The 27,454-nt window shown below is 46.0% G+C and overlaps 1 protein-coding gene across 2 annotated transcripts in view; it reads right to left on the bottom strand.

The window, feature by feature from the left end:
- Positions 1–13,371: 13,371 nt before the first annotated feature.
- The window catches only part of LOC119965801, a 49,917-nt gene continuing 35,834 nt past the window's right edge, over positions 13,372–27,454 (bottom strand). For both annotated transcript variants that reach the window (XM_038796642.1, XM_038796643.1), the window contains exons 5-7: positions 21,969–22,040; positions 19,955–20,043; positions 13,372–14,706 (exon numbers count right to left, since the gene is read on the bottom strand). In XM_038796642.1, coding sequence (XP_038652570.1) covers positions 13,554–14,706; positions 19,955–20,043; positions 21,969–22,040 — 1,314 coding nt within the window. In that variant the 3' untranslated portion in view covers positions 13,372–13,553. The remainder of the gene's footprint in view (positions 14,707–19,954; positions 20,044–21,968; positions 22,041–27,454) is intronic.

The raw sequence follows: 27,454 nt of genomic DNA, 5'->3' as shown, positions 1-27,454 counted from the left end.
TTGTGGTGATAAATGTTGGCACCACTTTTAATTTTGAGTGGGATGCCAGGAAAAGTTTGTGATCTCTGTTTAATTACTTTCATATCGCAAATACTCTTCTAAAGTACTCCAACTGCCTTATTTTCAGTCACTAAAGGCTAGCCAGAGGAGAGTGGTGTAGTGGTATTGTCACTGGATTAGTAATGCAGAACCCATGGCGAGATCTGGGGACCCAGGTTCAAATTCCACCATGGCAGATGGTGAAATTAAAATTCAATAAGAAATCTGAAATTAGTCTGAAATAATTGTCGCAAAAACTCATCTGGTTCACTAATCTCTGTAGGGAAGGAAATCAGCAAACTAAAGATTTGTAAGACAAAGGTCCTCTACCAACCAGCCCCCACCGTACAGCAATATGCCCCCCCCCCCTTATCAAAATCCACGATGAGGCCGTGTACAACGTAGACCACTTTGGATATCTTGGGAGAGCCTGAGCCACTGTCTAGGGCAGACATCGACGACGAGGCTCAACATTGCCTTCAAGGTGCCAATGCAGCCTTCGGTCACCTGAGAAAGAGTGTGTTGAAGACCAGGACTTCAGGCCAGCACCAAGCTTAAGATTTCTAGAGTAACAATAATAACTATATTACTCCCAAGGCATGGACTGTGTACAGCAGGCATTTCAAAACCTTGAGGTATTATCTGTGCTGTCCGAAGACCCTGAAAATCCTTTGACCACACAGGTGCACCAGTGCACCAATGTCAGTGTTCTCTCTCAGGCCAACATCTTCAACTCGAAGCATTAAGCATGCTCAAATCACCACCTTGGGGTGCGCCACGTTGCCTGCATGCCTGACATGAGACTGCCAATTTAAGCGCCTTACTCGGAGCTTTGAACCTGCAAGCGAGCCCCAGGAGGGCAGAGGAAACCCTTCCAAGGACACCCTCAAAACCTCCTTGGAAAAAGTGCAACATCCATGTTGATCCATGAGAATCGCTGGCACCAGACCGCCCCACGTGGAGACAAAGCATCCAGGAAGGAGCTGAACACCTCGGTTTTCATCACCCAAGAGCAAGCTGAATCCAAGCATCATCCGCAAAAGGAATGTGACGGAGACTGTAGGTCGCGTATTGAACTCGGCCACCTGCAAACTCCTTTTTGGTGTGGAAACAAGTCATCCGAGACACTGTCTAAGAGAGGATTGTTTCCATAGGTCATTGAGTTATTAATTTTAAGTTTATGCTGCCTATTACCACTGAAAGGGAGAAATTGGCTGTAATTTAATTCACTTGCAGGGGCAGCACAGTGGTTAGCACTCTGGCATTACAGCGCCTGGGTCACTGTCTGTGTGGAGTCTGCACGTTCTCCTCGTGTCGGCGTGGGTTTCATCCGGGTGCTCCGGTTTCCTCCCACTAGTCCCGAAAGACGTGCTGTTAGGTAATTTGGACATTCTGAATTCTCCCTCAGTGTAAGCCTACTTGTGATAATAAAGATTATTATTATTAGAATAAGTGTGAAAATGGCAGGTGAATTTGATGTGAAAAGTGGTGAATTTTGATAGAAATGTAGACTAAAAGTTTGCAAAATAAGATCCTCAGTGGAGTAGAAGCACAAAGGGATATAGATTCACAAATGGTAGTGACATAATAAGGCCCTTGCTAATAAATAACAGTGAGCACTGATTCATTTCCAGAATTGAAGTTGTCAAATTTGTGCAGAACCTTGGTTAGACCATGCTTGGAATACCATGCACAGTTCTGGTCTCTATATTGCAGAAAGGATATAAAAGACGGAGAAGTTACAAAATCGATTTAACGAATGATACCAGAACTGAGATTTAACTATAGTTTTACAGCACAGAATACCCTATTTGGAGTATTGTGAGCAGTTTTGGGCCCTGTATCTACGGAAGGATGTGCTGGCCTTGGAAAGGGTCCAGAGAAGGTTCACAAGAATGATCCCTTGAATGAAGAGCGGTTGAGGACTCTGGGTCTGTACTCGGAGTTTAGAAGGATAAGGGGGGATCTTATTGCAACTTACAGGATACCACGTGGCCTGGATAGAGTGGACATGGAGAGAATGTTTCCACTGGTAGGAAAAACGACAGGGACGATCTTTTAAAACAGATGAGGAATTTCTTCAGCCAGAGGGTGGTGGATCTCTGCCGCAGAAGGCTGTTGAGACCAAATCACTGAGTATCTTTAAAACAGAAATAGATAGGTTTTTGATCAATAAGGGGATCGGGGTTATGGGGAGAAGGCAGGAGAATTGGAGTGAAAAAAAATATCAGCCATGATTGAATGGCGGAGCAGACTCGATGAGCTGAGTGGCCTAATTCTGCTCCTATGTCTTATGGTATTATAGAAAGAGGTCCATTTGGCCCTCGTGTCTGTGGCAGCCATCAAGAATTTATCCTTATCCCATTTTCCTGTACTTGGTCTTGTATGCTATGGCATTTCAAATGCTCACCTAAATATTTCTTGATATTAGGTAAGATCAAAGGGAACCGGCTGGGGGTGAGTTAATAGATGTTTGAAATTTTGATAAGTCTTTAATTATTTCAATAGGAAATACTCCGTTACTCACTGAGTGGTGAGAATGTGGAATTTGCTACCACATGGAATGATTGAGGTGAAAGGCACAGTTACATTTAAGGGAAGCTTGGGTAAGGGAGAAATGAATGGAAAGATATCCTGACAGAATTAGATGGAGCAGGAGGATTCTGAGGAGTAAAAACACTGGCTTAATGGCATTACCTGTTCCTGTGCTAGTTCAACGATGGTATTGAAATATTTGAGGGCGAATTGGTGCGATTTTTGAGGGAGTGATGATTTGAGGCACAATTGGTTTTGTGGACCAGATGGATTTCAGAGCCTTTCCAGCTTGTGTATTTGCTGATTTCTTTTTAAAATAATGTGTAAGGGCGGCACGGTGGCGCAGAGGTTAGCACTGCTGCCTCACGGCACCGAGAACCTGGATTCAATCCTGGCCCCGGGTCACTATCCATTGGGAGTTTGTACCTTCTCCCTGTATGTGCATAGGTCTCGCCCCCCACAACCCAAAAAGATGTGCAGGGTAGGTGAATTTATTTTTAAAATGTAATGTGTAAAAGGGCTGCAGTTGTAATGTCCTTTCTGAAGCATGGTATCTCCATCAATGCACCATTACTGCTCCGAGCATTGACCTGGGTTATATGTTTCAGCTCCAGTCTAGCACTTGATTTAGCAACTTTCTTATTGAGAACTGTTCAGTCAAATTTGGCACAAAAAAAAAGAAACCTCCAGCATTGGAATCGTCAAACCATGGAAATGACTAGAAATTGGAGCAATTTTCATGAAGCTTTAGACCTTCAAGTTGTGGGTGGCGCAGTGGTTAGCACTGCTGTCTCACGTCGCCGAGGTCCCAGGTTCGATCCCGGCCCTGAGTCACTGTTCAGAGTTTGCACATTCTCCCCGTGTCTGTGTGCCCACAACCCAAAGATGTAGGTGTATTGGCCATGTTAAACTGCCCCTTAATTGGGGGAAAAAAAAAGAAATACAAGTTGTGTAGTAAGCATTATACATGAATGGCACTTTGGTGGAATCACTGGATCTTTCAGAAGTAATTTCCTTGTATGTTTTGGGAAACCATACTGGGAAATTACACAAGAAGAAACATTAAGTAGTTAGGAACATGGTGTTCCTGAAAACTGCAATTCAGTTTAGAATGGCCCGATTTTCAAGTTGATTTCTCCAGATACATCAACAACTTTCACAGAGTCTTGGTCAAAGAGGCCAAAGGAGGAATGAGGTGAAAAGGTTTAGGAGGGAATTCTAGAGCTTAGGGCATCAGTAGCTTAAAGCAGGGCTGCCAATGGTGGAATGATTAAAATTGAAAGGTGGCCAAGATTGCAGAGGTTGGAGAAGTGCGAATTTCAGGTCTGTAAGACAAGATCACGGAGGGGTTTAAATTAAGGAGAAATTTAAATGGAAGTTTTGTTTGACTGGGAGTACAGAGGTGAAAGGTGAATGGGACTTGGTGCAGGTTAGGATATGGACCCCACAGTTAAGGAGAGCTTGTTTCTTTTTTTTTTTGGGAGGCTGGCCCGGAATGCATTGGAATACTCAAATCTGGAAGTAATAAAAGATGTGGATGGTCAGTCCATTCTGCCTCAGCCCACACAACAGCGCAATAAACTCTAATAAAAGCAGAAAATGCTGGAAAAACTCAGCAGGTAGAACCATTTTCACTACCTAGTTGCCTGCTGATTCTGGAGCTTAGATTGTGAAATTTAATGCCTACAGCCTATAGTACCTGACGATAAATCCTTAGTCTGGTTCATAGTCTGTTTTTCTCATTATGTTAAGTAGTTCTCCAGTAATACATTATAGCTTGATTGTTTTCAGGCCCCTGTATGCATTTGCCTGTTTGAGAATGGCTAATCCAGGCAACATTTTAGGCAATGAGTGATTTTTTTCCCCCCCTGTAAAACCATGGACGAGGACCCTATCCCCTCCAGCTATTAATTTGATTTTGCTAATTCTACAGGCTGATTATCTCGAGTACTGGGACTGTGAACTGTTTAGTAGGGGTCTGGCTGCCCAAGTTGGTGGTGGAGGCAGAGACCCTTTTTGAAAATTACCTGGATCTGCACTTTATGTGCTGTCAGCTACATGGCTATGGACCGGGTGTAGGAAGGTGGGATTAGAAAGGGAACCTGGGGGTCCTTGGGCTGGAATGGACAAGATGGGCTGAATGGGGCTGTAACTTTTCTATGGTTCTATTCGAAGTGTATTGGAAGTACACGGCACGGTAGCACAGTGGTTAGCATTGTTGCTTCATAGCGCCATGGTCCCTGGTTCGATTCCCAGCTTGGGTCACTGTCTGTGCGGAGTCTGCACTTTCTCCCTGTGTCTGCGTTGGTTTCCTCCGGGTGCTCCGGTTTACTCCAAGTCCTCAAAGATGTCTTAGGTGAATTGGACATTCAGAATTCTCCCTCTGTGTTTTATTATGTGAAAATTATTATTATTACATTGCATTATTTTTACATTGACCAGAGTTTTGTGGCATTGTTGGCCATCTTAACTGTATTTCAGACCCTCTTCCTGATCTTATTACACTTGGAACATCAGTATTTATTAAGGTCACCCATTTAAGACTTATTTCTTGGTTGTACTCCTTCCTCAAGCAGTGTATCAGTCGCTATTGACTAATTAATAATAATCTTTTTGTCACAAGTAGGCTTACAGTAACACTGCAATGAAGTTACTGTGAAAAGCCCCTAGTCGCCACAGTGCAGTGCCTGTTCGGGTACACAGAGGGAGAATTCAGAATGTCCAAAAACCTAAAGCTATCCTGCCTGATCTACCACCTTGCACCTTCTGTAAACTTGAGATCATCCAAATCTTTGCTGCCCACATCCCTATCTCTCACAAATCAATCTGCTCAGTGGCACCTGATGGATTAAAAAAATGTAATCCTTATTTTCAAATCCTCCCATGGTCTTTTCCCCTATTTCTGCTAACTCCTGCCATCTTCTGAGATATTTGCCTCTTCTGCATCTCTGATTTTCATCAGGCCAGCATTGTTAAGTGCTACCAACCGCCTAAACCCTGGAGTTACTGGTCAATGGTAACCACCCCCCCCCACCCCCCGGATGTTGACAGTGGGGGATTCAGTGATGATAATGCCATTAAATGTCAAAGGGCAATGGTTAGATTTCCTTTTGTTGTCACTTTTGAGGCATAAATGATACCTGCTACTTATCAACCCAAGCCTCAATATCGTCCAGGTCTTGCACCATATGGATATGGACTGCTACAGTATCTGAGGAGACTTGAATGGCGCTGAACATATTGTGAAATCATCTGTGAACATCCCCAATTCTTTAGCTTATGATGGAGGGAATGTCATTGATGAAACATCTGGAAATGGTTGAGCCTAGGTCAGTGCCCCAAGGAACTCCTGCAGCATTCTCCCGGGACTTAGATTATTGACCTCCAGCAATGCCACACTCGGTCAAATGCTGCCTTGAAGACCAGGGCCGTCATTTTCACATCACCTCTTAAATTTAGCTCTTTTGTCCATGTTTGGACCAAGGCTATAATGAGGTCAAGAGTTGGGAAGCCCTGACAGGACCTCAAACTGAGCGTCAGTGAGCAGGTTATTGCTGAGTAAGTGCTGCTTGATAGCACTGTCGACGATCATTTTGTTAATGATTGAGAATAGACCGATGGGGTGTTAATTAGCCGAGTTGGATTTGCCCTGCTTTTGTGTACAGTACATAACTGGGCAATTTTCCACATTGCTGTACTAGAACAGCTTGGCTAGGGGCGTGGCTAGTTCTGGAGCACAATCTTCAGATTGGTCATTCACCGGCTTCCCTGTAACACTACATGCAAATTGTCTGGAAAGGTGACTTCTAGAAACTAATCTTCTGGCATCTTTCATGTCACAGTTAATTCTGCATATTGTATTTCTAACCAGCTTCCATGCATCCTACATATTCTACCCATGATTAAGCACAATTATTCTTTTTTGTTAATTGATACCCAGTTCTGCATCTCCTAGGGAGAGTGGCAGCTTCCACTGAGTAATGCTACTCTCGTAACTCTGCCTATTATTGCAGTTGGACTTGTGAAACAATGTGCTTGTATTTCAAATTTCCTTAGGGTCCATTAGGGATCACAGGGTTAAATCTGTGGGTGGAGCCAGGGGACATTGGTAGAGTGTTGAACAAATACTTCACATTTGCCTTCACCCAAGAGAACGAGAAGGTAGATATAGAACTCGGGGAGAAAGACTGAGGTTCTTGAGCAAATTGTTACCGGGAGTTGCGAGGTGTTGGCAGGCTTAAAAGTGGACTAACCTCCAGGTCTGGATGAATTGTGTCCCAGGGGCGGTGCTAGAGGACTGGAGAAGCTAATATTGTGCCACTATTTAATAAAGGTCGTAGAGATAAGCTAGGGAGCTACAGACCAGCGAGCCTCACGTCAGTGGTAGGGAAACTATTGGAGAAAATTCTGAAGGAGAGAATCTAACTCCACTTGGAGAGGCAAGGTTTGATCAGCAATAGCATAGCTTTGTCAGAGGGAGGTCATGCCTAATAAATTTGATTGAATTTTTTGAGCATATGACCAGGTGTGTAGATAAGGGTAGTGCAGCTGATGTCTTTTACATGATTTCAGCAAAGCCTCTGGCAAGGTCCCACATGGGAGCCTTAAGGAAGGCAAATACACATGGGACAAAGGGTAACTTGATACAGGTGGATTCAAAATGGGCTTGACTGTCGGAGACAGAGGGTGATGACAGACGGCTGCTTTAGTGACTGGAAGCCAGTGTCCAGTGCCATACCACAGGGATCTGTGCTGGGCCCACTATTATTTGTCATTTCTATAAACAACATCGATGATTGTGGGGGGTAGGATCTGTAAGTTTGTGGATGAAACAACGATTGAAAAATGAAATGAAAATGGCTTATTGTCACGAGTAGGCTTCAATGACGTTACTGTGAAAAGCCCCTAGTCGCCACATTCCGGCGCCTGTTCGGGGAGGCTGGTACGGGTATTGAACCGTGCTGCTGGCCTGCCTTGGTTTGCTTTAAAAGCCAGCGATTTAGCCCAGTGTGCTAAACCAGTGATTGGCAGGGTGGTTAATAGTGAGGTTGAATGTCTTGAGTTACAGGAAGATATAGATGGGTTGACAAAGTGGCAGATGGAATTTAACCCTGCGAAGTGTGAGATGATACACTTTGGAAGGAGTAATTTGACAAGGAAGCACTCAATGAATGGCCTGATGCTGGGAAGTTCAGCGGAACAAAGGAACCTTGGAGAGTTTGTCCATAGATCACTGAAGGCAGAGGGGCAGGTTGATAGGGTGGTGAAAAAGGCATATGGGACACTTGCCTTTATCAATCAATGCATAGATTACAAAAGTAGGGAGTTCATGTTGGAGTTGTATAGAACTTTGGTGAGGCCACAGCTGGAGTACTGTGCATTTCTGGTCGCCACATTATAGGTGGGATGTGATTGCACTGGAGGGGGTGGAGATTCACCAGGATGTTGCCTGGGATGGAACATTTAAGTTATGAAGAGAGATTGAATAGACATGGGTTGTTTTTGTTAGAGCAGAGAAGACTGAGGGGCAACCTGATCGAGATGTACAAGATTGAGGGGCATGGAACGGGTGGATGGGGAGTAACTGTTTCCCTTATTGAAGCGTCAGTTACGAGGGACACATGTTCAAGGTGAGGGGCAAGAAGTTTAGGGGGGATTTGAGGATAAAACTTTTTTATACAGAGGGTGGTGACAGTCTAGAATGCACTGCCTGGGAGGGTGGTAGAGGCGGATTGCCTCACATCGTTTAAAAAGTACCTGAATGAGAATTTGGCACATTTTAACATTCTAGGCTATGGGCCATGTGCTGGCAAATGGGATTAGGTTGATAGGTCAGGTGTCATTCATGATTTGGTGTAGACGCGATGGGCCTCTTCTGCGGTGTATTCTGTAATTCTATAGTCTGCCCAGTCAATACATTTGGAATAAGAGTCGACTTCTGTTATGTACAAGATCATGGCAAGTTTCCCATACTGATCTGAATTATTCTGGTGTGAAAGCATCCTGCTATTGTGAAATTATTTGCTCCACTCCTTCAGTGTCATGTATGTACAGAACCTGCAGATGTATGTGCAGTTGTTCATTTTCTTCCCACTTGTACTCCATTTGAAGCATTTTGAACTGTTCTTTATCTTTCACTTCCATAGGCAAATGGGCTGGTTTTCACTTTTTTTCAGCCATGGACTAATCCTGTCAATGAAACTCAATGGAAATTTGAGGAGCGGCACATCATCTTTCAGTTGACCAATTTGGAAGCTTCTGGATTCAACATTGGTCATGTACTGATTTTATTGAAATCCTATTTCCTTTATTTTCACCCACAGCAGATATTGGTAACGCTTCTGCTGTGGTTGGTCACATCTCCTCTGATATTGTCCATTTCCATATGCAGCAAGACCTGGCCAATATTGAGGCTTGGGCTGATAAGTGACAAGTAACATTTGTGCCATACAAGTGCCAATAAGAGAATCTAACCAGCGTCCTTTGAGTCTTTTCTTTCTCGTCCTGTCACTATACTTTATGCCTGGCACATTCATCCTTTTAGTCATTTAATCTCTCCCACCTTGCTTTCATTCATTCACCTTTTGTTCTTCCCGCACCCCCTCCCTTATATACTCGCTTAAAAACTATTAACTCTCAAAGTTATTCCAAGTCTGACGAAAACTCAATGACCTGAAACATTAACTCTATCGTCGTGGGTACTACCTGACTCGGTGATTGTTCCAGCATTTCCTGTTTTTATTTTCAATCTCCAACATCTGTAGTGTTTAGCTTTGGGGCTAAGTTTAGATTACAATCCATGTCTGAACACTTTTTTTTACTGCTGATCACTATTCTTTCCTTTCAGGCATTTTGGTCTTCAAGTAATGTGAAACACCTTTTGCTACCATTAACTTTTACCACTTGAGCTCACTTTCATTCTCAGTTCAAAAGACAACGTTCACAGATGACCTAGACCAGGGGTGGGCAAACTTTTCCGTGCAAGGGCCACATTCAGAAATTCACAATTTTAAAGGGCCGCATAGTATATTAAGTAAAATAATTACTTCACCCGGTTATGATTCTGGGCGCCTCATATAGAACATAGAACAGTACAGCACAGAACAGGCCCTTCGGCCCTCAATGTTGTGCCGAGCAATGATCAGTCAACGTATCCACCCTATACCCGTAACCCAACAACCCCCCCACCCCCCCCCCCCCCCACCCCATTAACCTTAAAAAAAAAAAAAAAAATTTTTTTTAATGACTTGGTGGGCCGCATAAAGACCTTTGGCGGGCCGCATGTGGCCCGCGGCCGTAGTTTGCCCACCCCTGACCTAGACTCTCACGCTGTGGTCCTGGACCCCATGAACTGGATTCTCCGCTCCTCGATGCTGAAATCTTGTTCGGCGACGGAGCGGAGAACCCCCTTTGGCATTGAAATCGGGAGCGGTGCAGGATTTTCAATTCTCCGCCCCCCACCCCTGGAAATCGGCGTACTCCTTGCGCCGAGTATCCACCGCCTCAGGCCATTGCATGAGGCCTGCCCCGTGATGCTCCCTTGCCGGCCGGCCAAATTCCTGACGGCGTGGCTTACGTATGCTCACCCCGTCCGGGAACCTAGTGTGGTGGCTGCGGACTCAGTCCTGGGCCGCCTCAGTCGGGGGAGGGCCGATCGGCGGGGGGGGGGGCGGGGGCGGGGGGGGCAAGCAAGCAGCCGATGCGGGGCGCTACTTTGGTGGTTCAGTGCCGCGGACTGAGTCCGCCATGGAGCATGGCACAGCTGCTGCAGGCTGCCGACGTGCGCATGCGCGGTCTCTGAACTAGAAGTGCTGGGGGCCATATCGGCAGCTGGAGCTGCGAGCTCTATGACAGCTGCCTGCTAGCCCCCAGCAAAACAGGGAATCAGTGGCCTTTTGACGCTAGTTTTCCTGCCGTCAAAGACCACAGTTTTCACGACGGTGTCAGCATTCAGTCTCAAAATCGGAGAATCCACCCCCTTCTATTTAATGCATGGGATATAGTATCAGCTGTGGCTCCGTTGATGGCATCCTCCTGTCTGAAGTGAAGTGTGTGAGTTCAGCTCCCCAACCCAGCACTTAAGCACAAAAAATTAATTCTGTTGCAGGAGTGCTAGACTGTCAGAGGTACCATCTTGTAGATGGGATGTTAATCTGAGGCCTCTACCTCCCTCTCGGGTGGGCATAAAAGATACCATGCCACTATTTCGAAGAAGAGTGTTCTCACAGATGTCCTGGCCAACAGTTGATCCCTTAACCCAGTGTTTTTCAAACTTTGTTTCCGGGGACCCATTTTTACCAACCGACCAACCTTCGGGACCCAACCCGGCCGACCTTCGGGACCCATGCCGGCCGACCTTTGCGACTCACACCAGCTGACCTTTGCGGCCTATGCCAGCTGACCTGCGCAACCCACCATTTTCTCTTACCTTGTTTGCTGCTGACAAAAATGGAGGAAATAGTTTTGGGTCCCTTTGGCCCTCGTACACGCTCCTCCAATGGAACCTGTTGGATGAAGGTGAAGCCTTCCGGTGTCGGAAAGGATGGAGTCTGCATATGTCCAAAGTTCAGCACTTTTTTCCTGTATATAACCACCCCCCACCCCCCTCGAACTTGTAAAAGAAAATAAAAATAAAATGAATAAAACAAATGAAAAAAAAATAATACTGCGCCTGCGCACCGATGATCTGGCGCAGTATGGCCTCATTTTTTTTACATGTTCGCAGTCATTTTGAAGGCCGCTTGCAGCCAGCGTTATTAACAACCGGCTGCTGCGGCTGATCTGCGCGGATTTGCGCGATCGGGAGCACCGCGACGGAAGGCTCCGCCACCCTCTCGACACCCGTCCGCGACCCACCGTGGGTCGCGCCCCCAAGTTTGACAATGCCTGCCTTAACCATCAACACAAAAAACATTATCTGGATGTTACCACATTGCTGTTAGTGAGAGCTGGCAGTGTGCAAATTGGTTGCTAAGTTGTTTACATTACAACGGTGACTGTTTTAAAATAAATGTACGTCATGGCGTTAAAGTGCTTTGAGATATCCAGTTTCACAGGCAACCAATTATCCTTTTTGTAGTCATCTTGTGACCAGTCTGTAAGATTCCATTATGTTTTTTTAAATAGATTTAGAGTACCCAATTCATTTTTTCCAATTAAGGGGCAATTTAGCGTGGCCAATCCACCTACCCTGCACATCTTTGGGTTGTGGGGGCAAAACCCACACAGACACGGGGAGAATGTGCAAACTCCACACGGACAGTGACCCAGAGCCGGGATCGAACCTGGGACCTCGGCGCTGTGAGACTGCAGTGCTACCCACTGCGCCACCGTGCTTCCCTAGATTCCATTATGTTAATGTCACTCCAATGGATAGATGATAATCACATCTTGACAGTTTTCAAAAGCAGTTAAACTGTTAAACCAGTTTCTTCATGGAATGGAATGATTTTCAGCAGCATACAAAGGTTGGATGCAGTTCACAATGTGTTAATGAAGCTAGCGAGAAAAATCACTGAATTCTTACAGAACTGGAGATAACCCGCTTCGCAGACCAAATGAATTAGCCCCCACTCTTCAGTGAAAACAGCCCTTGTCTGAACTTTGTACGCATAAACGAAAAATTATTTTTAGTTTGGCCATTTGTCCCAGATTATTTGAGCCTAAACATATCGAAATTTTCAGGTAGAATAGTATAGAAAATAAAAATAGAAGGAAGTTCTATGTTGGGTATCAATTGTAATTCATGCCAATAGTTGTAATTTGTTTGGACATTTGAACACCGATTTAAAGAAAGAATTTGCATTTATATAGTGCATTTCACAGCCTCAGGATGACCCAAGGTACCACTTCTGGAATTTTGGAGTCAGTGCGCTGTGCAGGAAAATGCAGCAGCCAATTTTCACACAGGCCGGTCTCGCAAACAATATAGGAATGGGAGCGCGAATAGGCCATTCGGCCCATCAAGCCTGCTTCGCCATTCAACAAGTCCATGGCTGATCATCTACTTTTTCCTGCACTATCCTCATATAAAACCATAGAATTCCTCGAGGAGGCCATTTGGCCCATCGAGCCTGCGCCGACCCTCAGAAAGAGCACCTGCCTAGGCCCACTCCCCTGCCCTATCCCCACACGTTGATCATGGCCAAGCCACCTTACCTGCCTCCCGTGAATTCTTTAATATCTAAAAATCTGTCAATCTCACTCTTGAACAGACCCAATGACTGAGCCTCAGCCGCCCTCTGGGGTAGAGAATTACAAAGATTCAGCATCCTCCAGTGAGGAAATTCCTCCTCATTTCAGTCTAAAATGGCCTATTTCGTATTGTGGGATTGTGTCCCCTTTCTCTGGAACCCACCTAACTGCACCAAACCTGCAGATCGTCGGACTGTGGAAGACACCAGAGCACCCGGAGGAAACTCACGCACAGGCACAGAAAGTCACACAAGGCTGGTATCGAACCCAGATCCCTGGCACTGTGAGGCAGCAGTGCTAAACACTGTGCCACCCTGCCACCGTGTGAACATTTTGTATGTTTCAATGAGACCATCTCATTCTTCTAAACTCTGGGGAATATAACGAGATGAATGGTCAGAGAATTTGTTTCAGTGATGTTAATTAAGGAACATGGGGAGAATTCGCCACCTCTTCTTCAAGCAGAAAGAATCCTTTCCACGTGCACGAGAGGACATGCACAACCTCAGTTTAACATCTGTGTGTGTGTGTGTGTGTGTGATTATTCTGATTGAGAAAAAAAATAATTGAGAGATTTGCACCCTGTGGTGAAAGTTTCAAGGGTTTTAAAGTATTAAAATTCATCTTTATTTCCAGCATCAAAAGTACATTACATAAGTTTTCTTTAAAAAGTATACAGTATTGTTCTAAGAGTTTGTTGGAAGCAAAATGTGTGTGTGCCTCAGATAATGAGCGATTATTTTTAATAATGTGACTAATGGTGTTTCTCAGGGTAGAAGTATCAATTAACGAATTTCTCTGGTGAGAAAGCAATGTTTTGATCTTCCTTCCATAGACTTGCCTAACGCTGCTTGGATATATTTCTGCTTTTTCTTGTACTTACAGGGGCTGCTGACTGAAGATTTCTGTCCAGGTAGAGGCTTTGCAGATTTCACTGCAGAGAAGGCAGGATTGTTGGCATAGTTTGAGGCAGTCCTACTCAATATTATCTGGTTTGAGCTGTAGAGAGACTTTTTCAAATGTTTATACACGTTGCAGTTTGCTCGAAGGCGCCGCTTGAATTTTACGTCGTCGTTGGATAGTTGAAAATCTGAGGATTCGGTGCACGGGTGGCTGGAGCCGATTCGGTACAGGAACTTGCGTTTGTCCAGCTTGCCGGGGTTTGCCTTCTTAAAGCAAACCTCGACGTGCGGCGGCTGCACACAGAGAAGATCACACTGCCGAGACTTTCTGCTCCGCTTTGAATTTTTCCTGGAGGTGCACGCGTTTGCAGGGGGGCTTGGCAACACCCCAGCGATTCGGCCTTTCTCCTTCTGAATGGTCATGAACTGGATCTTTTCCATCTGTACAATGCGGTCTATTAGCTGCTCCAGGGGCCTGTTAGGCCTCGCCGGCAGTGCTTCTTTCCACTTGTAATCCTCCAGCAATGACAGCTCACTGAAGTCTATTCTATTGAATGGAGGCGGGAGAAAGTCAGGATAGGGGTACAGGTTCCCTTCCTGTTCGTCAATGCAGCCGGGCGACACCCTATCAGCGTCGACAACCTCTGGGGTGAAGTCTAAACACTGCTGGAAACAGCTCGAAGGAAAGGTGGCTGCGTGATCAATCTCCAAATAATTTGTCTTGCTTTCAGCTGATTTCAAAATCCAAAGGGGAAAGAAGAAGTTCTGATTATTCCGCTGGATGTCAACGGGCGCCGCACTGAAGGGAGAATAGTCACTGGGCCTACTTTCAACTTTGTGACAGTCATTTTCCAGCAATATTTCTCGTTGGTCATCGTTCAGAGTAGCCACTGCGGAAGAGAAGCCTGAAACATCATCCACCCTTCTCAGAGGATCCAAGGTGATCAGGCTGTTGGACAAGTGTTTGAACTTCTCTTGATCGGAAATGATTAAAATTTCTCTCTGGTTCTTTCCGGATCCCTCTCTCGAATATCCCCTGAAAGTGGAATTTTGTGTGACACCTCGGTTAGTTAAGGATGAATTAAGAAAGGCGCAAGCCCCTCCCAACCATCAATTGCTCATCAAAAAAATCTACCCCAAACCAGCATTCTACGGGCGGGATTTACCGGCTCTTCACGCCGGCGGGAAATTCCGGTACCACGCCAGCGCACGAGTTTCCTGGCGACGAGGGGCGCTGTCACCGGGAACTCCTGTTGACAACGGCGGAGCCGGCAAGTCCCGATGGGGAGTGGTCAGTAAATCCCGCCCTGTATGTCCTTACCAAAAAAAAGGCCACTAGTTTAAAGTTTTCATGTGAAAATGGTGGGAATCACGGAAGATTCAATCGAAAATAAAAATCAACAAAATCCCCAAACCATGTCATAGAATTTACAGTGCAGAAGGAGGCCATTTGGCCCATCAAGTCTGCACCGGCCCCTGGAAATAGCACCCCACTTAAGCTCACACTTCCACCCTATCCCCCTAACCCAATAACCCCACCTAACCTTTTGGACACTAAGGGGCCAATCCACCTAATCTGCACATCTTTGGACTGTGGGAGGAAACCGGAGCACCCGGAGTAAACCCACACAGACACGGGGAGAACGTGCAGACTCCACTGAATGCCTTAGGCTGTAGTAGTAATAATAATATTTATTAGTGTCATAAGTAGGCTTACATTAACACTGCAATAAAGTTACTGTGAAAAAGTGCAAACTCCACACAATCACCCGAGACGGGATTGAACCCAGATGTATTAAAAATAAAATCAGACTTATTCACTTATTAATTTCCTTGACAGAATAAATCTCCACAACACAACCAGGTTAAAATAAACAAAATTCCATGTAAAGAAACAGGATTTGACTTATTTATTAATGTCCTATGTGTTAATAACATACTGTAAGTTATTTCAGATGCACTGTTATTACACGTTCTCCCCGTGTCTGTGTGGGTTTCCTCCGGGTGCTCCGGTTTCCTCCCACAGTGCAAAGATGTGCAGATTAGGTGGATTGGCCAGCATAAATTGCCCTTAGTGTCCAAAAAAGGTGAGCTGGGGTTACTGGGTTCCGGGTATAGGGTGGAGATGTGGACTTAAGTAGGGTGCTCTTTCCAAGAGCCGGTGCAGACTCGATGGGTCGAATGGCCTCCTTCTGCACTGTAAATTCTGTGAAAAAGGTGAGTAGTAATAAAACACTCACTCCCTAAGTTACAAGATCATGGATTCAGACCCACTGTGGACCAATGCACCTGCAACAGAGCCTGCTATGTTGAGGTGACCAGCACGATCATGTGTTTATGTCCTGGAACAAGACACAAACCCTCGACCTGACACAGAGGCCAGAGTTTTACCAGCAAGGCGAGCTTTTTTTCTTTATTTCTTCATGGGATGTGGGTGTCGCATGCAAGGCCAGCATTTGTTGCCCGCTCCCTAATTGCCCTCGAACTTATGGTAATTTTAAGAGTCAACCACATTGCTGTGGATCTGGAGTCACATGTAGGCCAGACTAGGTAAGGGTGGCAGATTTCCTTCCCGAAAAGGACATTGGTGAACCAGATGGGTTTCTATGGCAATCGGCAATGGTTTCATTTGTTATTGAAATTTCACATTTTACCATTCACATTGGCAGGATTTGAACCCGGGTGACCAGAGCGTTACCTTGTGTGTCTGGGTTACTAGTTCAGTGACAATATCACTGCTCCAACACCTCCCCCAACCACACACCTCACAACAGCATGAGAACAAGTTAAAAGGGGGGGGTGGTTTATGAATGGTGGCTGTAACTTGGTCCAGGACATCAGAATTCAAATTTTCAGCATTTAAAGGGATACTGCCGTAAACTTAAAACAACTCGCAAATTAAACTTAAAACATGAAACCAAAACGTGATTAAGAGGGTTGATAGGACACCCCAGTCCCCGTGGTGTCCACCAGGCACGGAAGACCTCAACGGTGCAGGTGGACATCATGTACTCCCTCTCCGGGGACACCCGGCCACAAATGTAGCCGTGGCAGAGGGGCAGACAGTTGGGTCGGATGACCCTCTCAGTCGCCTGCTGCCTGGACCCTTAGCTGTAAGTTTGGCCGGGCCCAGAAGCAGGTTGACGAGGAGGCCCTCCTCCTTCCCCACCCCTCTCCGCTCCGGGTTCCCGTAGGAGTATGAGGCTGAACTGCAAACAAAACCTCCGCAAAAGGTTTTTTCAAACAGCTGAAAAACAATAGGGATTCAAAGCTCAGGGTCACATAAATGGAATGAGCCAATTGAAGTAATTAAAATAAATTGAGGCTTATTGCAATACGATTAGAACTGACTGGCAAGGTGCCAGAGAGAAGTGTGGACGTTGTCGGAAGTAAATGTTACACTTGGAGGCTGTACAAGAGTCTCCTATTGCAATACCGGTTTTATCTTCGATAATTTTGCTGATGGATACACTGGTTTGTTTAACTGTGCATTCCAGCTTTATCTCTTGGGATATGAAACAAAATGATTGCTAAAACTAATGGTTTGGGTCACAGGGGAGTTCCTGGACTGTTGCAGTTCTTGAGCAGTGATGTAGAGTCTGACATTATCATAGAATCCCTACAGTGCAGAAGTAGGCCATTCGGCCCATCAAGTCTGCACCGATCTTTCAAAAGAGCACCCTACCAAGGCCCAATTTCCTGCCCTATCCCCATCACCCCACACAACCTTTGGTCACTTGGGGGCAATTTATCATGGCCAATCCACCTAACCTGCACATCTTTGGAACTGGGGCTATTGTCAAGCATTTGGAAGGGTTTTGTAATTTTAACAGAATTGAAGGGTAGCAGGGTGGCGCAGTGGGTTAGCCCTGATGCCTCAGGGTGCCGAGGGTTTCGCCCCCACAACCCAAAAATGTGGATTGGCCACGCTAAATTGGAAACATAAATTAATTGGGTACTTTAAATCTATTTTTAAAAAGTTTTGTGAACAGAATTGGCAATTCCAGCCTCAGACAGCTTTGGTAGGTGTATACTGGTATGCGAAAGCTGGGACATCTGCCAGCACTTTTAATAACTTCATTCTGTTGTTACGGGAGTTTGTTGCAAGGCCAGAGATTATTGCCCATCCCTAATTGTCTTTCGCAAAATGGTGGTGCGCTTTTTAAAGAAAAACCATATAGGGAAGGAACGGCCCCGATGCTCGTGCGTAGGCAGTTCCTGGATTCTGACATGGCGAAAATGAAAGAACGGTGTCTTGAGTACAGGTCAGAGGGCGTGGGATTTGGAAGGATCCTTCCAAGTGAGCATGTTCCCATGAACCTACCACCCTCATCCTCGAAATGGTGAAGGTAGTTTTGGGAGGCGCAGTCGAGGATAGCTTGGTGCATCGCCTTCAATACAAGGACAGGTTGGAAATGCTGGGCTTGTGTCTGCTGGAGGTTAGAAGAGTAAGAGGTAAGTTGATGGGTCTTGATGGGGTGGATGTGGAGAAGATCTAATACCAGGGACTACTGTTTGAAAATAAGGAGTCGTCCATTTAGGGCAGACATGGGGAGAATATTTTCTCTCACGAGGGTGCGGGTCTCTGGGAATTTTTGCTCCAAAGGCAGTGGAAGCAGAGCCTTTGAATATTTTTAAGGCGGAGGTCGATAGATTCTAGATTAAAAAGGAAGTGAAAGGGTATCAGGAATGTGGAGTTGAGGTTGATATCAGATCAGCCATGATAGTATTGAATGGCAGTGCAGGTTTGAGGGCCGAGTGGCCTCTCCTGCTCCTAATTCGAATGTCCGTAGTACTTAGTACATATTGCAGCCACACTGTGTCAGTGGTGGATGGGCTGCTGAGTAAGTGGAGCATTTTGTCCTGGATGGCGTCGAGCTGCTCGAGTGTTGTTGTTGCTGCGCTCATCCAGGCTGAGCAGAGAGTTCCCGAAGGAATGACATTTTCAAACCCGCAGCCCGGACCTTCTGCCCATTAATTCGAATGGATAGAAAATCCGGGCTCTGGACCAGCAATTTCCAAACCAGCGGAAACATCTCACCAAGAATAACTGATCACAGGGTCAGGGAAGGGAGAGGGAATAGGAGGAAAAAGGCAAAGAAGGGGCGAGGAAGACAAGAAGAAGAAAGGGAGGATGGAAGGGAATAGGGATGGAAAGAGGTAAAGGGTGTAAGTGGGAAAGTGGATGGCGATGTTTAAGGTTGACGGAGGTTCGGGAATGAAAGAGGAAAGGGTGGAGGCAGTATAGGGAGATCAGGATGGAACCACGAAGTTCCACAATCCCTGCCTGGTTTTCCAATCCCAGCTGCTTCAGAAATACGGAGCGGTCTTCCATCGAACCGCTTTGTCGTAGTGCTGCAATATTCGGAGTGGCAGGGGGAGAGGGGAACAAGCCAAGGCCCCTTTTTACAGCACTAGCTGCCATATTCTGGTAAGTGTTCATTCAGATACTGAAAAGCCCTGGGACATTTAAACAGCCTTTAATGTGTTAATGAATGTGTAGGGTAGGGTAGGTGTCGTGAGGGGGTATGGTGCCAAATGGATGAGGTGGTAGGTGGGTCGGAGATAGGCGGATCAGAAGAGGTTGTCAGGTGGGGGGTTAGTCAGGCTGGGCTGCGGAGTAGACGGGAGTAGTCATGGGGTCAGGAGTAAGAAGTATAGGAAGGGGAGGGGGGTTGCTAGTAAGGTGGTGAGGCTCGTCAGGTTAGGTTGTGGTGGGGGTGGTCAGTGGTGTGATTTAGGGGGTCAGTTTTATAGTTACCCAGGAATTAGACTAGGAATTTTCTGCTTAAAATTTCCTGGGTAAATGCATATGATATTGTCTGAAGACTCTGATTCTAAAAGTGGGAGACTTTTATGGGGGATCCCAGGTAACAGGGGAATTGCCCGTCAGAAGTTTAAAGTTCCCAGGCACATCCGACGATGTGACTGCATCCAGACCTGTGCACGGTCCTGAAGCACATCTTGTGTGGTACTCCCAGTCTCTGATGATCCAGGGACCAGAAAATCAAGGCCGCACCTTTTAGTTGCAAGTTCCTATAGAGAAAGCAATATTTGAGGGGTGGCAGAGTGCTGCCTCACTCCGCCGAGGACCTGGGTTCGACTCTCGGCCCCAGGTCACTGCCCGTGTGGAGTTTGCACATTCTCCCCGTGTCTGCATGGGTCTCATCCCCACAACCCAAAGATGTGCAGCGTAGGTGGATTGGCCATGCTAAAATTGGCCCTTAATTTGAAAAAAAAAAGAACTCCAACTTCACATTAAAAAAAGAGAAAGCAATATTCACCTGTTCCGATTGGGAGATACATGTTTTGTGTCGTGGTTTGTTGAGTTCTGTTTTGTCACTTCTTCAGAATCTGGTGCAGGGCTGTAGAGCTGGAAGAACAAGAGTAACATTTCCCTAAGGCCACTATCGTTGACTCTGTGATCCTGACAAAAATGGTTCAACACCCTCAGCAACTCTTGAGATTTGCTCCAGAACTTGAGTGGCCAGCCAACCTTCCCTGGATTTTTAAAATTCAATCAGAGGATGTGGGTATAGCTGGCAAGGGCAGCATTTGTTCCCATCCCGATGTGCCCTTGAGAGTCAACCACATCGCGGTGGGTATGGCCAGATCAGGACGTCTGAATTCCTTGCCTAAAGGACAAGTTTAGAAGCTTAGACGGATGTTGGGGAAACTTATTGAAACTTAAAGGATATTGCGAGGCCTGGATAGAGTGGACGTGGAGAGGATATTTTCACTACTAGGAAAAACATGAACCAGAGGGCACAATGTCAGACTAAAGGGACAATCCTTTAAAACAGAAATGAGGAGGAATTTCTTCAGCTGGAGGGTGGTGAATCTGTGGAACTCTTTGCCACAGAAGGCTGTGGTGGCCAATTCACTGAGTGTCTTTAAGAAAGAGATAGATAGGTTCTTGATGAATAAGGGGATCAGTGGTAATGGGGAGAATCATAGAATTTACAGTTCAGGAAGAGGCCATTCAGCCCATCGAGTCTGCACCGGCCCTTGGAAAGACATCTTCCCAAGCCCATGCCTCCACCCTTTCCTCGTAACCCAGTAACACCTAACCTTTTGGACACTAACGGGCAATTTGGCATGGCCAATCCACCTAACCTGCAGATCTTTGGACGGTGGGAAGAAACCGGAGCACCCGGAGGAAACCCACGCCGACACGGGGAGAAAGTGCAAACTCTACACAGTCACCCGATGCCGGAGTTGAACCTGGGACCTTGGAGCTGTGAGGCAGCAGTCCTAATCACTGTGCCACCGTGTTGCCCATAGGCAGGAAAGTGGTAAGAGTGGCAGTTGGTAAGGGTGGCAGGTGAGTTGAAGACCGCCGTTTGGGAGAGGTTGTCAGGTCAAGTGGGAAAGTAGGCAGGGGATGGCCGGAAGATTGTTCGGAGGGGGGGGGGGGGGGGGGGGGGGAGCTGGTTCCACTACAATCCAATAGGTTCACGATTACCAGAAGATAAAAGCAAATTACCGCGGATGCTGCAATCTGAAACGAAAGAGAAAATGCTGGAAAATCGCAGCAAGTCTGGCAGCATCTGTAGAGAGAGAAACGAGCTAACATTTCGAGTCCGATGACTCTTTGTCAAAGCTCAAAGCTTCTCTTTTGTTTCATGATTACCATGACTGAGACTAGCTTTCAATTCCAGATTTTTAAAATAATGAATTCAAATCCATGGTGGGATTTGAACCCATGTTGCCAGAGCATTAGCCTGAGCCTCTGGATTACTACTGGACAGGTCTCACCCCTGATTCCTGAGGGTCAGTGAGTTTTTCAGTACTTTGTAGAAATTCCCCTCTGTTTTTCACTGTGCCGGTGGGAGGTTTGGGGGGGGGGGGGGGGGGGGGGGCAAGCAGGACTCCACTGAGGAGATTGTGCCAGGAAATGTCTACCTCCAGTTAACAATTCATAAATCTCGACATTAAATTTGGTTTAGGTTTATCAAGTCTTAATTTAAGCCTCTAATTCACAATAGAGCTTCAACTATTCACTTAAATATGGGCTGGATTCTCCGCCCCGCCGCGCCATATTTCTGCCCCCACCCGCCAGCGGGATTCTCCGTTACCCCGGCCGGTCAATGGGGTTTTCATTGTGGGACAGTCCCACGCCGTCGGGAAAACCCCGGGCGCCGGCAAAACGGAGAATCCCACCCTATGTATTTGGAGAAAGGCAGTTTCATATTGCAGGCATGGTGAAGGTACTTTAATAATTATATTGCTTCCATGTTACGTGGCAGAGTTAGGGGAGATCTAAACGCTGCAAAACAACAATTGTGAGACTCACACCTTTCTGAACTTCCTGTCATGCCTCATCATGCTCAATTCTTCCAGTTGCTGGATTAGCATTTTATACGACCCCTGTCAAGAATCAAACAAGAAAATGTTACTGACACAATAAAACTAAATCACCGAATTGCAATTGGCTTTGCAACAGAAAGCAAAAATGATAATGGCAAGTCAAAAGAGCATTTGAGTCCTCCGCTATTCAATTGGTGGGGTAAGGAAAGGCCGAAGGATATTCATGTGGATGAGTGTAAGGAACTTTGGAGATAAATGCGACACAGAGAAAGGTGATTGTTGGCACAAGCAGTTGAGGATTTGATTGGATGTACTGACTTATCAGGTCCAGTTTCCCAATGGTGTTGGTGCATTGGAAGGCCTAGCCTCATTTGCAGGAGGAAAATAAGCGTCATGGGATGTCCAAGTCTAATTTTGGGGTTGGACCGGGAGACGGTGCAAATTTCTCCTCCTTTTCCCCCTCCTGGCCCCCAAAGGTTCAGTCCAACTTACCTTCGCGTTCCTTTCACTGGGTCTGACACTGGACAGTGGATGTGCAGCAGATGCTCCATCAGTGTTCCCCTCAAATGACAAATAGCATCCTATATACGTCTTAGAACATATTGCCTGACTCAGGAAGAGCAACGTTATGACAGTATGAACAGGCAGTAAGTCATTTCCCACTGATTTGGGGGCATTACTACACGGTTTCCACTGGCTGCAAGGCCTTAAAATCTCAGATCAGAACTTGTTTTTAAGGAAAAGTTCAAATAGCATCACCGATTCTGGATGTCAGTACGTCAAAGTGTGCAACTGCTAACCTGCAAACGTCATTTAGATTTAAATGGGAGGAACAGAAGTCCTCCTAGGACCTCAGAAATCTCACAAAATAGTGGCAGCGCAGGGCTCCTACCTATTGATAGCCAAAGGCACTGACCCTGTCAGCAATACCAGGGTCAGCTATTCTGCATCAATGCTGGTCAGCAGAAAGCTGTGATACTTTATTCCCTGTTCCAGAAGCCTAGAATCACTCATGTCAACTGATTCCAAATTCTGTGGTCAGTTGGTCAGGATTTCTTCACTTTACCCTGGAATCTGTATCACTCTGTGACTGCTCCCTTATCTCACTCCCTGCACTGCCATTGTAGTTATGCTCCAGCACTTCATGCGATATATTACTGCCATATAAGCACTGTTCGAAGAGATATCTTATCAGTAACATTCTTCCTCTTATAGAATTTACTGTGCAGAAAGAGGCCATTCGGTCCATCGAGTCAGAACCGGCCCTTGGAAAGACCACCCTACCTAAGCCCACACCTCCACCCTATCCCCGTAACCCTGTAACCCCAGCCAAACTTTTTGGACACTAAGGCGCAATTTATCATGGCCAATCCACCTAACCTGCACCTCTTTGGACTGTGGAAGGAAACCGGAGCACCCGGAGGAAACCCACGCAGACACGGGGAGAACGTGCAGACTCCGCACAGACAGACCCAGCCGGGAATCGAACCTGGGACCCTGGAGCTGTGAAGCAACTATGCTAACCGCTGTGCTACCGTGCCCACTTTCACCTCTTCTACAAGTAGTTCACATCACAGGGCTCTGTCACTCATTCCAACTTTCACATGTGTCAATACAGAGACAACTACCTGGGGAATTGTAAAATGTGTTTGAGGAGTATTTATCATGTTAGTCATTGAGCACAAATGGAGCTGGCAAACTATGATCAGGAAGCCGTAGAATAGACAGCTAATTTCTCATTTTACTGGATTACTGACCCAAGGGTTTTGGAGCGTTTATAAAATAAGATTTTCAGCCATGTCTACTGGAGTCTGAAGCTCTAAGGTATTTGTGGTGAAGTCTATTAAATGAATCTTTGCAATGGTGCAGAATATCTTTTAGTCACTGAAGGCCACTATAGTAACTCCAGAGATATCTGTCCAGTTGCAGAGGTCCTGTACCCAGCTGAAATATCTCTCCTGTCCGCTCAGACTGGTGGGAGAAGATCCTTCAACTTTAATCTACATAACATCATCGGGTTTGGCTTCAACCTATGAGGGATTAGATTGAGAAAGCTTCGCTCACTTTGATGCTGGCTCATCAAGCCCATCACTGAAGTAGGAATGTATGAGGCCAATTCTGGATCAACCAGTCACCTCCGTCAAGATATGCCCGCAGGTCAGCAGTATCTGAGGGTAAAGCCATAGGCATTGCAGAGATAATTGCAGTGCCATTAGTAGGGCAAGGAGCTGCAGAACGCCCTGAACCTCAACATTAAACACTGAAACACTCTGTCCAGATCGCTCAGATGATTCTTCCCCTGAGAATCATTTAGAGGAAGTCAACAAAAGTGAGGAGCTGGATGTGACAGATGATGCACTAATGATAAGGACATGCACCATGATCACAGGCACTAATATCACTGGCGTATGACAGAAAGCATTAAAAACGTCAATCACTAGCACTTCACACAGACAGCATGAGGGCCGCACTCACTGTCAGCAAAATGAGTACAGCTGGGCTAAACTAACAAACATTCTCCCATCAGCCTGCTCCCAGTTGTTTAAATTGTCACTGTTGGATAGACTATGCATTGCATCTCGTTTAAGTGACGGCCAAAGCAAACCTCTTCACCGCACATTTCTGACCCCAGTCTCACTACTGCACTGAGATGGCAAGATCATTCATTAATCAATATGTAATGTTTCTCTGCAACCTGAGCACGTCCCTTCCTACTATCACTGGATGCTGGGCGACCTACTCTGATCATTCTCCGCAGTATCGTCCCTGTGCCTGCAGCCAGAGAGATGAGTGGCAAATCTCCAACCTCCTTTACTGGTTTGATAAAGGCTTCATAGCAACCTTTAGACATTACTATGAAAATTGTTTGCAAAGTTCACAAGTATTAATGGAAGCATGCCCTGCCCCACCCAGCAACCCACCCCACACATGCCAAAGTGCTAACTGGGACCTCAAGTCAGTGATAAAAAAGTGCTGTTCAGTTACAAATTAGATGAAGAAAGTTTAGAAAATATTATTTTTTTAAATACATTTAAAGTACCCAATTAGTTTTTCCCCCAATTAAGGGGCAATTTAGTGTTGCCAATCCACCTATCCTGCGCATCTTTGGGTTGTGGGGGCAAAACCCATGCAGACACGGGGAGAATGTGCAAATTCCACACGGACAGTGACCCGGAGCCGGGATCGAACCTGGGACCTTGGCGCCGTGAGGCTGCAGGGCTAACCCGCTGCGCCACCGTGCTGCTCCCTAACACACCTGACCAGTCAACTGAAACAACCATCATTCACTCATCCTTTACTTGGATGTCCTGCTGTAGTTGAAATGCATAAAATAGCTTTTCTATAAAATAAGCTTCATATTCCATGTTGGGGGATAAATTAATTGTTAAAATCTTAATCAATACCTTAAGCAATGAGTGGGGAACAGTGGGAGTGCATTATGCATTGACAAGAGGCTGAGGAAACTTGCCTTTGATTCATTTTACAACAGCAAGTTTGCAATTTTCATATAAAAACCATGTAATTCACAAATGCGTAACCTTGGAACATTAACACTTGTTAAGTGACTCATTAACTGCATAAGAAATGTTGCATCATTCGCATTGATTAAGTTGCACTGCACAAAATGTACATTTACAAGCCAACCTTCATCCTGCCAGTGAATAGATAATAATTATCCATCAATGTTACCATAGTTTGTGTAACCTTCTATTTTTTGAAATGTATTTTATTCCAAACTCAAACCAAATATTGTTACAAAGAACATCCACACATACCATTAAATGTTTCCCCTTTATCCCCCCCCCCAACCATGAGAAACAAAAACTGGAAACAGCCACTCCCAATGTCGCTCTTCTATTTTTCCTGGGACCTGTTTACCACAGCCCCCAAATCTGCTACCAATGCCTTTTCTCCAGATATGAGCGGGTTAAACTGGGCTGAGTGTCTTTTTTTTGATGTTATGCAAACACTGACGATCTGAAAATCACATCCAAGGTGTGCGCGCGCACCCCCATGGTACAGGGCCTAGTGTGTACAGGCCCACTAAACACCGGTAACATGGAGAGCAGCAACATAATGACATGGATCAATGAGCAACGCTGAATTAATATGCGGTGAGGAGCAGTCCAGGAGGCAATTTAACTTCATCTCGGAGCCATGACTGCAGTCTCAAAGCAGGGCAAGGACAGCACTGTCTGGTGGTCAGGGTAACTGCTGCTCTAAACCTCCATACGATGGGTTCCTTTCAGTTTGCAAGATATCGGCAGCGCCTCCCAGTTTGCAGTTCACTGCTGCATCACAGAGGGTACTAAAGCTCTCAATACCAAGAGAGGGAGATTGCCCTGGAGAAGCAGGGGGAGCCTCAAGGCTTTGCTTGCCTTGCAGGCTTCTCCATGGTTCAATGGGCCATTAATTGCACGGCTTGTACATCTAATCTGTAGATTGCATGTTCCTCATGAGAACTCTGCAATCTTCATAAATATAATGAGACTTTCTCAATGCTGAGCTGATTTGAACCACAGGAGTGCCTGCTGGACAGGTGGAAACCATGACTCCTTCATTCTGTGGCAATCTTCTGTGATTCCCATATTCCAAAAACAACCCGCAAAGCTAACAGCTGACTATCGGGTGAGAGGGGTTATCCTGGCCTTATGGTTCTGGAGGGAGATACCAAATAAATGTTGACCAAGGAGGCTAACCTGATGGTTATTGAGAGAGGCTCATTACTCTGGTCAGGAACCCATGGTTATGTGCACAACAGGAGTACTGAGAGTGTCAAGCAATCGGAAGGAACGTCATAAACTCCACCAATACCATTCATCTGGAAGAAATACCACATCCGTTTGGTATACTGGGCCCAATCTTCTATGCCTGTGTCAATGGTCTCTCGCCTTCCAAAAAACGTCATTTAAAAAATTTTGCCGACCTCGATCTCGTGCTGGGGAAATCAGGTATGGGCAGGACGTCCAGAATCAAAGCCGCAGTTTTCAGCGATTTATTTTCTGCCAACAAAAGCCGCAACGAGGCATACAACACAAAGGTCCCAACCGGGACTACCAAACATACCGGCTCCAATCTACGCTGGCTTTTATGAGGTGATTTCTACGGGCCCCAACTGATGGGCCTCCGGCCGTTAGCCGGGGAGCTCATATTCCACGATCACCACCAGGAGATCAATCAGGTCGTCCCCGTGGGTCTCGTGAGGGTTTACAGGGAGGTAGCAGATGAGTTACTGACCACAGAATTCCCAGCCTATGATCTGCTGATATAGCCACAGTATTTATTGGTCGGATCCAGTTCAGTTCCTGTCATCCCCACAGTGTTGATGGGGAATTCAGCGATGGTAGTGCCATTGAATGTCAAGAGGAGCTGGTTCGTCACTCTTGCTGGAAATGGCCTTAGCCTGGCACTTAAGTGGCACAAGTGTTACTTGCCACTTATCAACCCGAGCCTGAATGTTGTCCAGCTCTTGC

Source organism: Scyliorhinus canicula, chromosome 5 (assembly GCF_902713615.1).
Source record: "Scyliorhinus canicula chromosome 5, sScyCan1.1, whole genome shotgun sequence".
NCBI lineage: Eukaryota > Metazoa > Chordata > Chondrichthyes > Carcharhiniformes > Scyliorhinidae > Scyliorhinus > Scyliorhinus canicula.
The sequence above is the reverse complement of the archived record's forward strand: the minus strand, read 5'-3'. Positions and strand labels throughout refer to the sequence as shown.